The 14,962-nt window shown below is 52.1% G+C and overlaps 4 protein-coding genes across 6 annotated transcripts in view; 1 reads left to right on the top strand and 3 right to left on the bottom strand.

Annotated features, from left to right (window-relative positions):
* Positions 1-13,284, top strand: part of LOC144580692 (uncharacterized) — a 47,130-nt gene extending 33,846 nt beyond the window's left edge. The window contains exon 3 of the mRNA XM_078358763.1: positions 7,529-13,284. Within this exon, the coding sequence (XP_078214889.1) occupies positions 7,529-7,556 (28 nt within the window). The 3' untranslated portion in view covers positions 7,557-13,284. The remainder of the gene's footprint in view (positions 1-7,528) is intronic.
* The window catches only part of TSPEAR (thrombospondin type laminin G domain and EAR repeats), a 218,745-nt gene that overhangs the window by 55,831 nt on the left and 147,952 nt on the right, over positions 1-14,962 (bottom strand). The window lies entirely within an intron of this gene.
* On the bottom strand, positions 5,325-6,668 carry LOC100396145 (uncharacterized). Its single transcript, XM_035282847.3, has one exon. The coding sequence runs from the start codon at positions 6,597-6,599 to the stop codon at positions 5,691-5,693; it is 909 nt and encodes a 302-aa protein (XP_035138738.2). The 5' UTR covers positions 6,600-6,668; the 3' UTR covers positions 5,325-5,690.
* LOC100396515 (uncharacterized) lies at positions 12,902-14,075 on the bottom strand. Its single transcript, XM_035282848.2, has one exon. The coding sequence runs from the start codon at positions 13,989-13,991 to the stop codon at positions 13,161-13,163; it is 831 nt and encodes a 276-aa protein (XP_035138739.2). The 5' UTR covers positions 13,992-14,075; the 3' UTR covers positions 12,902-13,160.

Genomic DNA, 14,962 nt, shown 5'->3' on the forward strand with positions numbered 1-14,962 from the left:
CATTGCACTCCAGCCTGGGTAACAAGAGCAAAACTCTGTCTCAAAAAAAAAATAATAATAATAGTAACAAACAACAAAAAAGCAGTGCCTGCTTGGAGTTAGGGTGGGGTGAGAAATGACTAGGAAGGGGATGAGGGAAATTCGTGGGATGACGAGAGGAGTCTATGTATTGGCTGTGTTGGTGGAGACACAATTGTCTATATTCGTCAAGACAGAATCCAACAAAAGGAAAATCCTAGATATAACATACCTAAGATTAAAAGCCATTCTACAAAGCAAACTACGGACCCAAACACTTTCACCACAGAATGTTCTCAAATAACTGGGAGACAAATCATGCTGGTCTTAAATTCCTCAGCTTGTTTTATTAGGGCACCATCGTTTTGCAGACCTTAGGAAGTGAGGCCAGAAACACCGACCTCTAGTGAGAGCAACTGAGGAATGCTGTGTGCTGCTCAGTGGGTCACATGGATGTGACGTGAAGACATGGCGGCCTGGCTGGGGAGGGGCCAGCCACAGGCTGGGAGAATGGCTAGAAAAAGGAGGCGAATGAGGAAGTGCTGTCATGCAGAGACTGGTGCAGACTGATCAGCAGGCACTGGGCCCACAGGACATTATGTCGGATTAAAGTGAATCCACCAGGAAGACGCACCAATCGTAAATACACACGCGTCTAACATCAGATCACCAAAGTATGTGAAGCAAAAATGGACAGACTTGAAGAAAGACGTGGACAGCTCCAGTTCTACTATAAGAGCCAGAGACTCCAGTGAGCCATTTTCTGTAATTAAAAAAATTAAATAGAGTTAAGCTGACATTCAGTAAAGGAATAGAGGACTTAAAGAACCCCATAAACTGGTCTAACATATACACGGAAACACCCAACCCAACAGTAGCAGACAACACATTCTTCTCAAGTTCACATGGAACCGTTGCCAAATTAGACTATACCTTAGGCCACAAAACTAGTCTTAATAATTTAAAATGACTGAACTTATACAAACTATGTGCTCTGATTATAATGGAAAGAATTAGAAAACAACAGAAGAAAAACTGGAATTCACAAATATGTGTATATTAAATGGCACACTCTCAAACTACCAGTGAGTCAAAGGGGAACTTAGAAGTTAGCAAATACTTTGAGATGAATAGGAAAGAAAACAGAGCAAACCAAAACTTATGAGATTTGGTGAAAGCAGTATAGAAAGGGAAACTGATAACTGAACGCCTACATTTTTTAAAAAATAGGAAGATGTCAAATCATTCATCTAACTTTTCACCTTAAGGAACTAGAAAAAGAAGAGCAAACGAAATCCAAATTTAGCAGAAGGTGGAAATAAAGTCTAGAGCACAGAAAAATGGAAGAGAAAATTAAAAATCAATAGAATCCACAAACCCCAAAGTGGGGTTTCTGAGAAGAGTAACATGTTTGGCAAATCTTTATCTAGATTTATTAAAAGATGGCAGATGCAAATAATTAAAATCGTAAATGAAAATGGGAACATCACTACTGAACTTATATTAATAAAAAGGATTATAAGGAATACTATGAAAATTTGTACACCCACAAATTAGATAACCAATATGCGATGGAAAACTTCTTATAAGCACACAAACTACCAACGTGGCTACCTTTCCCTCAGATGGTTCCAGGTTACTGTCTAGTGCCCTCTTACCCCAGCCTGGATTCGCGCTTCTTGTAAGGCAAGTCTATTGGCAGCGAGCTCTCTCAGGTTTTATTTACCTCGGAATGTGTCACTTTCTCTTTCATTTTTGAAGGATAATTTTGTCAGATGCTGATATCTTTTTGGTTGTTGGTTGCCCTCTGTCCCTGTACCCCAAGCCAGCATGTTACATATGTCATCCCAATGCCTTCTGGCCTCCATGGATTCTGATGAGAAATCTGCTGTTAGTCTTCTGTCCAGCTGCTTTCTAGATTCTTTGTTCTGACTTTTGAGAGTTCAGTTACACTGTGTTTTTGTGCAACTCTCTTTGAGTTTATTTTACTTGGGGTTCACTGAGTGGCTTGAATGTGTAGATTAATGTCTTTTCTCAATTTACGAACTTTTGGCCATTATCTCTTCAATTATTTTTTTGCTCCGTCTCCCCTCCATCTGGAAATCTGGTTAAGTATGCTGCTATGCTTGATGGTGTCCCACAGGTCTTGTAAGACTTGTTCATTGCTCTCCATTCTCACGTCTACTCCCCTGTGTCTCAGCTACCCCTCAGACTAGGGCATGTTAACTCAACTGTCTTCATGTTCACTAATTTTTCCACAGGATAAAATCTGCTGTTGAACCCTATCATGACTATTTATTTCAGTGATTGTACTTTCCAGTTCCAGAACTTCTATTATTTATTTTTAAAATTCCCCCTCTTTCTCTATTTGATGAGGCATCATTCTCCTGGTTTATCTTAATTCTTTGTGATTTTATTTAGTTTTTTTGAACTTGTTTAAGGGAGTTGATTGAAAGGCTTTGTCTAGTAAGTCCAATTCTGGGCTTCCTCAGGAAGATTTTCTATTAATTGCTTTCCCCTCATTTGTAGCTCCTATTTCTTGCTGTTTTGCATGGCACATGCCTCTGGTGAAAACTGGACAGTGACTATTACAATGGGAGATTTCCGGGTGTGAGGTTCTCCTCCCTCTGCACAGTCTGCTGGTGCTGATTGCTGTAGATTGTGGTTGTTTTTGTTTGTTTATGTCACTTTAAAAAAATAGTTTCCTTACCATGTGTGCTCATGTTCTATTAGCTTAGGGTTCAGATAGTAATTTGACAGAGAGTTCCTTAAACCCTTGGAATGAAGAAATATCTTTCTGCCGAGCTTGTAGCTGGGCTCTGTATGTTGGTCCACACCCTCAGCACTCAGCTGGGGAGTTTGTGACTCTGCCTTCCCCCTTCACTTCCTGCTTGCTCCTTCACTTCCTGTTGCACCTTCACTTCCTGCTTGCTCCTTCACTTCCTGTTGCACCTTCACTTCCTGCTTGCTCCTTCACTTCCTGCTTGCTCCTTCACTTCCTGTTGCACCTTCACTTCCTGTTGCACCTTCACTCCCTGTTGCACCTTCACTTCCTGTTGCACCTTCACTTCCTGTTTGCACCTTCACTTCCTGTTGCAGCTTCACTTCCTGCTTGCTCCTTCACTTCCTGTTGCACCTTCACTTCCTGTTTGCACCTTCACTTCCTGCTTGCTCCTTCACTTCCTGTTGCACCTTCACTTCCTGTTGTACCTTCACTTCCTGTTGCACCTTCACTTCCTGTTGCACCTTCACTTCCTGCTTGCTCAGAGCCTGAAGTTCAGCCAGAGCTGAGCACTGAGAGTTTCTTAGGGTTTTCTGAGCCTCTGCCCCATCATGGACATGCACTGGGGCCTTCTGAATCTCCCAACACCCTTATTCCTCAAAGCATGTCATCTCCCAGCTTTTCCCCCCAGACTTTTTGCGTGTGTCCAGTGTTTTCTAGCTGATATCCTTGGCCCCAGGTGACAGTGACTGTTTAATGTTCTGACAAAGCCTCGGTGTAGCTGCTCTCTGCCCGAGTCTGAGTCTGAAATAATGCAAGCCCTGTGTGTTAGTCCTTCAGGGAGCCACAAGATGGGCGGGAACAGACAGCTGCACTGCCTTGCAAACAAGGGCCCCTCTGCTTCCCTGGCAGCAGCACCCCACACCAGGGACTCCAGCTGCCGTCTTCCTGACTGTCACCCAGCTGGGGATAGGGATGGGGCAAGGGGAAGTTAAAATCCACAAGGCTCTCCTATTGGATTCTGTTGCTTTTACTTGATTGTGTGTTCCCTTGCCTGCTGCAAACCTTCCACTATTTTCCAAAGTTTAGATAAAGCTGAACTCCAGCCCCCTTTGTTTGGCTGGATGGGTGGACAGCAGGTGGGGACGGGAAGGTCTTGCGGAAGCAATGGTGGAGGAAGCCCAGGACACTGTGGGTCCATGTCCAAACCAGAGCGTGGCAGAACACATGACCACGAGTGCAGATGTAGCCAGACAGTTCCAAGCAGGATGGAACAAATCTGAGAACAGATTCCTGGAAACACAACCGCAGGGCAAGGGAACGCTGGCTGGCTGGGTGTGTTTGTGTGTTTGGTTTTGCCAGTTTCTGATGCTCCGTGGAGGGACAGGCCCTCACAGTTCCTCTCTGCAACACTTTCTCTGACCTTGGTCTTCGCAGGCACAATTTGGGACAATCTTTTCAGGACAGTTCTCAGTATCTCTATGAATTCAAAATCCATGAACACCCCACGCTAGCATTGCCACTCCTAGGAATTTAGGCAAACTTTCCTGAGTGTGGAGAGGTATATGGTAGGAACACCCACAGAGGTGTTGTTTGTAATAATGAACAGCTGGAGAGACATTCAATGCCATCTACCTGCTGCTGCTATGTACATCAGGTGCATCGGGTCCACACTTTGGAACGCCAGGCACCTTGCTGAAGGAAACCACGAGAAAATACTTTTGCTAATCACATTGGCAAAAAAAAAAAAAAGAATAATGTGGCCCCCATGTTGTGACTGTACAGCTGTTGAGAACTAGACTCAGGGCCTCTTGAGGGCAACATGCTGACGGTCACACCTCGCCAGCGTCCCCTGCCTGCAGTTGCATTTCTAGGAGTCTCTTCTCAGATTTGCTCAATCCCGTTTGAAAGCACGTCTGGCTACATGTGGACCTGTGTGTCCATGTGTCTCCCTCGCCCTCTGATCTGTATGTGCTCCCACGCGGTATCAGCTTCCTCTGCCACTGGGGTCTTCCTGTTCCCACCTGCCCTCCACCCGCTCCCGGCCCAGCACAGGGAGCTCTGGAGGCCACGACTCTGTTCCCTGCTCTGCATCCCAGTGTCAAGCCTCGGGCCGGAGCAGAGGGCTTCCCTGAGCGTCCGCGAGTGTGCGCAGGAGGCCAGGGTGCCCAGGCTTTCCCTGAGTGGAACACCCTGAGCACCAGGACAGCTGGAGCCCAAGTTCCCACCCACTCTCGTCTCCCACCTCCCAGCACAGCTGGGGCCTGACATCCCCAGAACAGACCTGCCCCTTGCCATGGGAGGAGCTGCTTCTACCCACAGTGAGGGTCGCTGGCCGGAGCCATGTGGTGCCCCTGGGACTCAGCCTGTGAACAAGGCTTCTGGCCCCACAGGACCTGGGAGGGGAGCCGGAGAGCAGAACATGCCGCGAGGTGGGCAGGAGCTTCCAGGTATCACAAGAGCCCCTGAGGCCCCCCAGCAAGGGATGTAAAGAAATCCATGGGGCCCAGCCCCCCAGAGCCAGGCCAGGCCCTGCTCTGTCCCCTCCCGCCCTGGGTGCACCAGAGTCAGCACAGAGTCAGTGTGGGGCCACAGCGGCTTTATTGGTGCTCAGAGGTACAGGGGGACACTCCTGGGTGTGAGACCCCGGTCAGGAGGCCCATCCCCCACAGCAGAGGGTCGTGGCCTGCAGCCGGGAAGCCTGGTGAGGAGCAGCCGGGCTCCTCCACGCTGGGCAAGGTCAGGGAGGAGCCAGTGAGCACCTCAGACCCCACCCTGGGCTGGGTGGAGGTGGGTGGGCCTGCTCTTTCTCTGTGGTTGAGCTGTGCTGGGGCTGGGTGGGTTGGGAGGTCAGGGGCTTCTAAGGACTGGCAGGGAGGTGGGGTCTGAGACCGGCTGGCCCTGGGGGACGTGGCCATCAGCAGCTGGACTTCTGGCCTGAGGAGAAGCTTCAACAGGTGGGGCGGGAGCACACGGGGCGGCAGACCAGGGACACGCAGGAGGCTGGGCGGCAGCAGCTGGACTGGCGGGAGGAGGCGGGGGCACAGCAGGAGGGGACGGGCACGCAGCAGGCAGGCCTGCACACGGGGCGGCAGAGCAGGGACACGGAGGAGGAGGGTCTGCAGCAGGAGGAAGTGCAGCAAGCTGGCTGGCAGCTAGACTGCTGGCAGCATGAAGAGGAGCCCTCTGAGCAGGTGGGCACGCAGCAGACTGGCTTGCAGCAGATGGGCACGCAGCAAGACTGCTGGCAAGAGGAGGAGGCACAGCAAGCTGGCTGGCAGCTAGACTGCTGGCAGCATGAAGAGGAATCCTCAGAGCAGGTGGGCACACAGCACACAGACTTGCAGCAGACAGGCTTGCAGCAGACGGGCACACAGCAGGCCTGCTGGCAGGGGGAGGAGGTGCAGCAAGCCGGCTGGCAGCCAGACTGCTGGCAGCATGAAGAGGAATCCTCAGAGCAGGTGGGCACACAGCACACAGACTTGCAGCAGACGGGCACACAGCAGACAGGCTTGCAGCAGACAGGCACAGAGCAGACAGGCTTGCAGCAGACGGGCACACAGCAGGCCTGCTGGCAGGGGGAGGAGGTGCAGCAAGCCGGCTGGCAGCTAGACTGCTGGCAGCATGAGGGCGTACAGGAGCTGGTGCAGCCTGATTGGCAGGGACTGGGCTCACAGGCCGCCTGGCAGCAGGGGCTGGACACACAGCTCACTGGGGTGCAGACCAGGGTCAGGCAGGAGGCCTGGGGGCAGCAGCTGGGGGCGCAGCAGGGGGGCTCGCAGCAGCTCTCTGGGCAGTCGTCCACCTGCCAGGAGTCGGAGCAAGCGCTGGAGCAGACGGACATGGTGGATGCGGCCATGCTGGGGTGTGGAGGAGGTGAGCTGGAGGAGGTGTGTGTGAGTGGGTGAATGTGTGAGTGTGTGAGCCTGTCAGCTGCTGGGCTCTGGGGCTTTTATACACCCGGAGCCTGTGTTTTCCCCGCACGAGACTCAGCAACGCCTTCCGTGTTGGTGTTTGTGGCTGGGAGGACCCTCATTATTTCTGCTTCCCTTGCTGTGACTTGTCCTCACTCTGCTCCTCACACTCAGCTGGTCCTGGGCAGGGCCGGTGCCCCTGGCTGAGCCTGGCCCCCAGGACACCAGGGGGGAAGGTGCAGCGTCTGTGGGGCTGCCCTGATGGCTTCCACCTGGCAGTTCCCCTGACTGTCCCCAGTGTGGTCTCTTGGCCCAGGGGATGCCCAGCGTCCATCTGCAGGGGCCTCATGGGGCAGGCTGGCCTGGCTGGGATTGGGAGAGCCAGGAAGGAGGCGCCTGTGTAGAGAAAAGGTGCTTAAGGACAGCGTTTCCTGGGGGGCACTGGGATCTTCTGAGCTCCTGATGTCTGCCAAGGGCAGGAGGACAGGGAGGACCTCCCCTCCCCTGAGAGGGAGATGGAACGTTCCGGCAAGGCCTCTGGACAGTCCGCTCATTAGGAGGACACGGTCTGGGGACTGGCCTTTGGGTCTGGACCACCGTCCCCTGGAGCCCTGGTCAAGTGTCCTGAGAGGGGTGGGCATAGGTCACGGCCTGAGGGTGAGGAGGGGCCTCTGCCTCAGGGAGGCGGGTGTGAAGTGAGGGTCTCATGGAGAGTGGAGGACACTTGGGGTGGGCAAAGCCAGCCTGTGCCTGGGAGGTCATCAGGCAGGACGGGCCCTGACCCCAGGGCAGGGATGGTCACAGGTGAGCTCCTCTGTGTTGTGGACTGAGGCTAGTTCTCATGAGGAACTGCAAACCTCTCCCTCTCTTCCAGCCTCTTTCAGCTGAGAACGAGCCTATAGCAGCCTGGGATGGGCCAAACTCGCAGCCCCCCACAGCCCCTCCCTGCACACCCGCCTCGCCACTGTGATGGAAATTCCGTGGAATCTGGCCTCCAGCGTGCCAGTCACTCCACGCCCCATGGCTGTGGTCAAACAGGCCCCTCTGGGCTCTCAAGGATTGTCCGTGAACACGTAGCTCCCCACGGGAGCCTCTCGTGAAGACACAGTGCAGTCAGCCTGGGAGCCAGGGCCAGCGCCAACGCAAAGCCGAGGTGACTGTGTTCCCTAATGGGGTATGGGGGTGATCGTCCCACAGACCTGGAGCCCCAAGTTATAGCATGCGACTGTAGTGACAGCTTCAGCGGTCTTAGAAAATGACCCCACAGTAGCCCTGATAATGCAGGTGGCGAAGTGAGAGCATTTGCCGAGCACGGGCTATGCCAGGCAGGATTCCAAGCACTTGGCATCTATTCACTCCCTTCACTTTGGCATGAACTCCTTGTCGAAGTTACTATGGACAGATACGGAGGCCTCAGCACGTAGAGGTTGAGCCGTCTGCTCAAAGTCACACAGGAGAAGTGACAGAACCAGGACTAGAAGCCAGCCAGTCCGCATGTAGGAGCTACATCCCCAACCGGCGCGTCTCCGATTCCAAACAGATGTCGAAGACAAAAGACAGCAAGTCTTCATGACCAAAGTGAATACCAAACGGCTGGATTTAAAATTCACACCAGAGGCAGAAGAGCAAAACGAACACCACAGAGAACCAGCGCGATTAAGACCAAACATGAGTAGTACTTCCAAACAGCGAGGTAAAAGATAAACCCACAAATATAATGAGGGAAAGGATAACACACAGAGTGTGTATTTATCGGAGACCAAACATGAAAATTCAGTCGCTGAGGAGAAAAACACAAACAGGTCCAAAATAGTAATCACAGACGTAATTGAAGACCAGCTATTCTGGGCTGAATGAACAGAGGCGCGTGTATTTGGAGTAGAAGAACTTTATGAATTCCAAGAAAATCAGGCCTTTAGAGCCCACCCTAGAACTGCATTGGCACGTTTTTAAACTTAGAAGACGTAAGAACAGTCCCTCACATGCAGGACGAATAACGTCCAGTCTGGAAATGAACCCTGTCCCACTACCCAGGATGAGGCAATACCCTCAGAGCTTCCAGGGGAAGCCTTGCTGGACCAAGGCTCTATTTTTCCTTTTTTCAAATGATTACATCTTTCTCAAATAAAGATAACAGTGATGTGTTTTCATAAAAGCAAGAGCTTAGAAAGCACTCCACCCAGGTATCCCTCTTGGAAAAAAATACTTAAGGAAACACGACAAATGGCAAAGTGATCATTCCGGATGGAATATTTGTGTCCTGCCGAAATTCACACGCTGAGACCCTAATTCCAATCTGATGGTGTTTAGAGGTGGGGCCTTGGGAGGCAATTAGCTCAAGAATGGGATTCGTACCCTTTAGAGAAGAAGCCCCAGAGAGATTGTCTCTGTCATGTGAGGACAGCAAGAAAGTGGCCGTCTGCAGACCAGGAACAGCGCCCTCTCCGGAACCCCACCATGTGGCACCCTGCCTGATCCTGGACTTCCAGCCTCCAGAACTGGGGGAAAGAAATGTCTACTGCTCAAGACCCCAAGTCCATGGCAATTTGTTTTATCAGCCCCAACAGACTAAAACAGAGAAGAAGCAAAGAGCTCAGGAATGCAGAGGCTGGGGTATCAAGGAGCTGGCCCAGACACGAAGACAGGAAGACACTGACCTGTGTCCACATAACCAATGTGCTCAGTTATAACTGCAAGTGCAAATTTCACATCTGTCATAACAGATGCATATTCAACATTGTAATTGAATAGCAGTGATAAGATTCTAATACTTTACTGCACGCTAATGTGAGAGGCCACTAACCACACGTGGCTCATGCCACATGTTGAAATGGTAACACTTTGGATGTTCTGGGTTAAATAAGGTCTATTCCTAAATTAACTTCACCTGTTCCTTTTGCCATCCTTAAATGTGGCTGTTATAATATTTACGATTGCGAGTGTGGTTCTGCTTCTCCTAGAATACGCTGTATGTTGCTTTCAATTCAACAGGAAAGACTGAGAAGCCGGTGGGGGTGGACACGTGGGCTGATGTTGAGGAGAGCGAGATTAATGCTGTTTTAAATGGAAATTCTCAAATTACAATTCCATCCCTCACTTTAACAGTTAGAAAATAAACATAAAGGTAAACTTAAAAGCTATTTATTTGTACAATTAGAAACAGGATGTATATTTTTCAAAACAGCAAATAAAAGTAGAAAAGAAAAAAGCAAACCCTATGGTGGATATTGTAAGACAGAAAAGCAGTTTCTGAAACCAGAGGAAAACCTCAAAAGCAGAGAACCCAGTGAAAATGTCAGGGTGAAGAGCAAAGCAGCCAGTTAGAAAGGAAAATAAATTTCATCTGATGTTTCCTATTAGATGAAAACATTTCTCAAATGGTTTATAAAATAAATAAACAGAATAAGGTAACGAATGTCACAATTAAACAGCAATGAGAGGGAAAGAGATGCCTCCCAGGTCCGACGGCTGTGGGGGCCCACACAGAGCCTCGTCTCCCATCCTCCCCAAGGGGTGACCACACAGCCTAGAAATGGGGGCTCCCACACTAGCAGCACCCTCATATCCCACAGGATGAGCTGAAGGGAGGGTGGCCTGGCTCAGGCTTCCCTGCAGGTGGGGAAACCATGTTCCCTTACAGAGTCCCACCCAGTGGGGAGACATGGGCATGTGGCTAGGCCGGCTGGTGAAGGGCTGTGGGAGATGGGTGGTGAAGGGCACCTAGTGTGAGAAGTCCCCTCCCAGTCCTTGCATGGTGAGTCCCACACCCCACACACACATCCCATCCCCCTTCACAATCAGGGTGGAGGCTGCACAAGCACAGTCGTGGGGCTCAGGGTGGGGCAGCCTCGCCCTAGGCTGCTGACCAGGCCAGGACACAGAGAGGGCTGGGGGCAGCCTTTCCCGCCCCGCCTGCTCCCCTTGTCCTGGTGGCCAGGCCGGAAGCTTGGAAAGGAAAATGACAGTGACAAGACACCTATGTCCTTCTGTCCTGGGAGCCTGTGACCCTGGGACAGGGACTTCCATCCCTCTGTGTTGCATTTGCACAGACATGCCGTGGAAACTGCCAAGGAACAAACCATTGCCTGGACAAGTCAATAGACACAACAGTCCAAAAGAAAAGACCCAACTCAATAATTCAGGAATCATTGCCAGCAACAGGGGAAAGTCAACAGACACAACAGTCCAAAAGAAAAGACCCTACTCAAGAATTCAGGAATCATCACCAGCAACAGGGTAAGGTCAGCAGACACAACAGTCCAAAAGAAAAGACCTACTCAAGAATCAAGGAATCATCGCCAACAACAGGGGAAAGTTACAGAAAGTTTCCAGTTAGTCTTAAGAATTGAGAAGTTGCGACAGGGTTCCAGTTCTGGAAACCTGTTGGTGAGATTGTCTGACCCACCATCCTGCTGAAAACAATGGAAAGTGCTGGAAAGAATCTTCCTAGTCACAGCAGGAAACTGGAAAAGGAATAAAGAATTACAGGATTACAGGCCCAAATCAAAGGCAGGGGTCTTTGCCCTTTTTGGGCCAGGGGCCTTCCCCACTACCTTGTGAAACCCTTGGAGGTTTTCAAATGAGTAAAGTAAAAGGAAACCAACTAAGTCATGGTGATGGGGCGGGCATGGTGCTCACGCTTGTAATCCTGGCCCTTTGGGAGGCCAAGGCAGGTGGATCATGAGGTCAGGAGTTCAAGACCAGCCTGGCCAAGATGGCGAAATCCTGTCTCTACTAAGAATACAAAAAAATTAGCCGTGTGTTGGGGCAGGTGCCTGTAATCCCAGCTACTCAGGAGGCTGAGGCAGAGAATTGCTTGAACCGGGGAGTGGAGGTCGCAGAGAATCGAGATCGCACCTCTGCACTCCAGCCTGGGCAACAGAGCAAGACTCTGTCTCAAAACAACAACAACAAAAACAAAACATGGTTATTAAACTGTGAAAACATGAATTAACGATCTAGCCCGTGCTTCTCTAGGGAACACACGCCCAGCAGGACCCAGCAGCGCATCTCACGCTGCCGTCATTATGAGATAGCAGTGGTCAGAATGAAGTTTGAGTATCTGCAGCCACCATCATGTGACGCCCCACATCTCATTTCTGTGGCTGACAAAGCTGCAGGTGCCATAAGTTTTCTCAGCTACATTCACAATTGATTGAAACACTGCATTTCAGTTAGAGGCTTGAGAAGTAAAGATGCATCTTCTATTCTTTATATCCGAGCTCACAGATCCCAGGTGAAGGACCTTTGCTGTAACCCACAGCGTTTAGACGCACCCAGAATTCGCTTTGTTCTTGAGGGCATTTGGTGATGTGGCCATTTAAAATTTCGGATTGAATGGTTTTGCAGGATGAAGAGGACAGAAATCGAAGCCGAGAGCCCCCTCGTGGTGGGTCTAAAGGGGACCGCCCCTACATTAAGCTAAAGACGGCACGGGCTGCACCTTCAGAGAAGAGGGAGGCAGAGCCACGCAGGGGCTTTGCCCATCCTGGGGGCTGCTGACTGCTGGGGACTCCGCTCACCCAGAGGAGAACATCCTGCCCCAGCAAGCCTGCCCTCATTCTGCTCTGCAGCCCAAACTGGCACGTTGTGGGTGGCCCACACTAACTGAAGCCACGTATTTAGCTGAAGGTGCTCCTGGAATCAGAGTTTCCTCACATAAGGAAAAAGCAAACACACCTTTCTTAGAGGCCTCAAAAATGCCCACAAATACTTCTCAAGTGCAAGGGTGATGACTCAGCCACAAATAGCTGAGCACACAAGGAAACAAGACACCATGAGGCAGAACTGGCAGAAATTACAGAAAGCTGAACTGGACCCACAGAGCCTTCGGGTACACGGATTGTGAAACAAAGGTACACAGGTGCTTTGAAACAAGAGATCAGCTCTAAAATATCTTCCAGGAATGAGAAATATTCATTTTATTTAGTAAGAGAGAGCTGGTGAGAAGAGGGTGAGTGGGGGTCAGACAGGCAGAGGAAGGAGAGAGGCAGGAGCCCAGGGAGAGGCCAGGCCCTGTGGGTGTGGGGGATTCACAGAGAAGGGCACACCCAGGGCCTGGACATGCTGAGGCTGGCAGAGAACCCCGCAACCGCAGACCCAGCACAGTGGGAGGTCAGGACTGCCTCCGCCCCCGTGCTGTCACCCTGGATGCAGCTCCAGGCGAGTCCCAAAGCCCCCACCCCACACAGCACATGGGAGCTCTTCCCCAGGGTCTGCCAGACACAGAAAAAAGGCCTCTGAGAAGTCAGAGTGGTAACTTTATTTGTTAACTGATCACTCGCACAGGGCAGGACACAGCGGCCCCGGCTGGCCAGGATGGGGCTGAGAGAGTGGGAGGTACTAGTGCCGGGAGGGAACTTGGCCATGAAGGCTCAGCACTGTTGACTGGAGATGCCGTGGCCCTGGGCAGAAGAAACTCCGCCAGGGCTCGAGGCTGCCAGGATTTCTGGAAGTCAGAGATGGCCCTGGAACAAGTCTGGAAATGGAGACATGGGACCTGCCCGTCAGCAGCTGGACTTCTGGCCCAAGGAGAGGCCACAGCAGGCTGGGCGGGAGCACGTGGGGCGGCAGAGGAGGGACACGCAGGAGGCCGGGCGGCAGCAGCTGGGCTGGCAGGAGGAGGTGGGGGCACAGCAGGAGGGGGCACAGCAGGCAGGTCTGCACATGGGGCGGCAGAGGAGGGACACGGAGGAGGAGGGTCTGCAGCAGGAGGAGGTGCAGCAAGCCGGCTGGCAGCTAGACTGCTGGCAGCATGAAGAGGAAGACTCAGAGCAGGTGGGCACACAGCAGACAGGCTTGCAGCAGATGGGCACACAGCAAGACTGCTGGCAGGGGGAGGAGGTGCAGCAAGCTGGCTGGCAGCTAGACTGCTGGCAGCATGAAGAGGAAGACTCGGAGCAGGTGGGCACACAGCAGACAGCCTTACAGCAGACAGGCACACAGCAGGCCTGCTGGCATAGGGAGGAGGTGCAGCAAGCCGGCTGGCAGCTAGACTGCTGGCAGCATGAAGAGGAAGACTCAGAGCAGGTGGGCACACAGCAGACAGGCTTGCAGCAGATGGGCACGCAGCAAGCCGGCTGGCAGCTAGACTGCTGGCAGCACGAGGGCATGCAGGAGCTGGTGCAGCCTGATTGGCAGGTGCTGGGCTCACAGGCCACCTGGCAGCAGGGACTGGACACACAGCTCACTGGGGTGCAGACCAGGGTCAGGCAGGGGGCCGGGGCACAGCAGCTGGGGGTGCAGCAGGGGGGCTCACAGCAGCTCTCTGGGCAGTCGTCCACCTGCCAGGAGTCGGAGCAAGCGCTGGAGCAGATGGACATGGTGGATGTGGCCATGCTGGGGTGTGGAGGCGGTGAGCTGGGGGAGGTGTGAGTAAGTGGGTGGATGGGTGAGTTGGTGGGTGTGTGAGCGACCGTGCCAGGTGCTCTGAGCAGTCAGAAGCTTTATACCCCTCGGTGTTGACTGTGCTGCCCTGGGTGGCTTTGGGAAGCCTTCCTTTTCCTTGTTGCTGCTGCAGACACTGTTGTGTTAGCAGTGTTGGTTCACTGTTTGTGGATGTTCTGGTTTGTGAGGCTCCTGGCTGGAGTCGGGGCTGCCCTCATGTGGGTTTGTCTGTAGATGAACTAGTAGAAATGTACTGATTGCATCAGGCACACTGTAGAGGCAGGGACAGGGGCGTTCAGGTGACATGCGGGAGTTGACAGTCCTCAGCTGCATCCCAGAAGTTTGCACTTACAAAAGACTCCTATACCCAAGGAGGGATGAGGTTGGCAGAACCTGTTTCCGGGCGTTGAGAAAAGGGAGAGGTGCTTTCTGCTGCAGACAGGTTTGAGGACGCTCAGTTGGCCTGGCCGTTTGGCAAGAGCCACCTGTGGCTGGTTGTCCGTGGGAACCATGGGGTGTATTTCTGCTGGGAGTGAGCTCTGGGGCAGGTGTCAGGTAATAGTGCCTTCCTGGGCAGAGATTGGCTCACAGAGGGGAGCAGGGAGGCAGCCAGGCCTAGCACACAGGGCTGGGCATGAGGGGCAAGCACCTTCGTTTGATTTCACATTGAGCTCTCATGTGCCTTCCCCAGGGATGTGCATAATCGTGTTCACAACTTCTCCTCTCACGTCTCAGGCAACGTCACCTACAATGGTGGCTTTGGGAGCTCCAAGGTCTCGTCCCTTCCATGGGCCAGAAAGTCGTCAGAATGTGGTAGTTCTACTGCTGTCTCCTGGGCATGGTCATAGTAAATGTACAAATAAAAGGGTTGGGTTGCAGAGCCTTGTCTCACAAATACCTACACACCTGTGTGCATCTGCCC

The sequence above is a fragment of the Callithrix jacchus genome, chromosome 21, assembly GCF_049354715.1.
Source record: "Callithrix jacchus isolate 240 chromosome 21, calJac240_pri, whole genome shotgun sequence".
NCBI lineage: Eukaryota > Metazoa > Chordata > Mammalia > Primates > Cebidae > Callithrix > Callithrix jacchus.

Bases quoted from the DNA above. Each gene is read 5' to 3' on its own strand.
- LOC100396515 (XM_035282848.2), bottom strand. From the start codon at position 13,991: ATGGCCACATCCACCATGTCCATCTGCTCCAGCGCTTGCTCCGACTCC.
- LOC100396145 (XM_035282847.3), bottom strand. From the start codon at position 6,599: ATGGCCGCATCCACCATGTCCGTCTGCTCCAGCGCTTGCTCCGACTCC.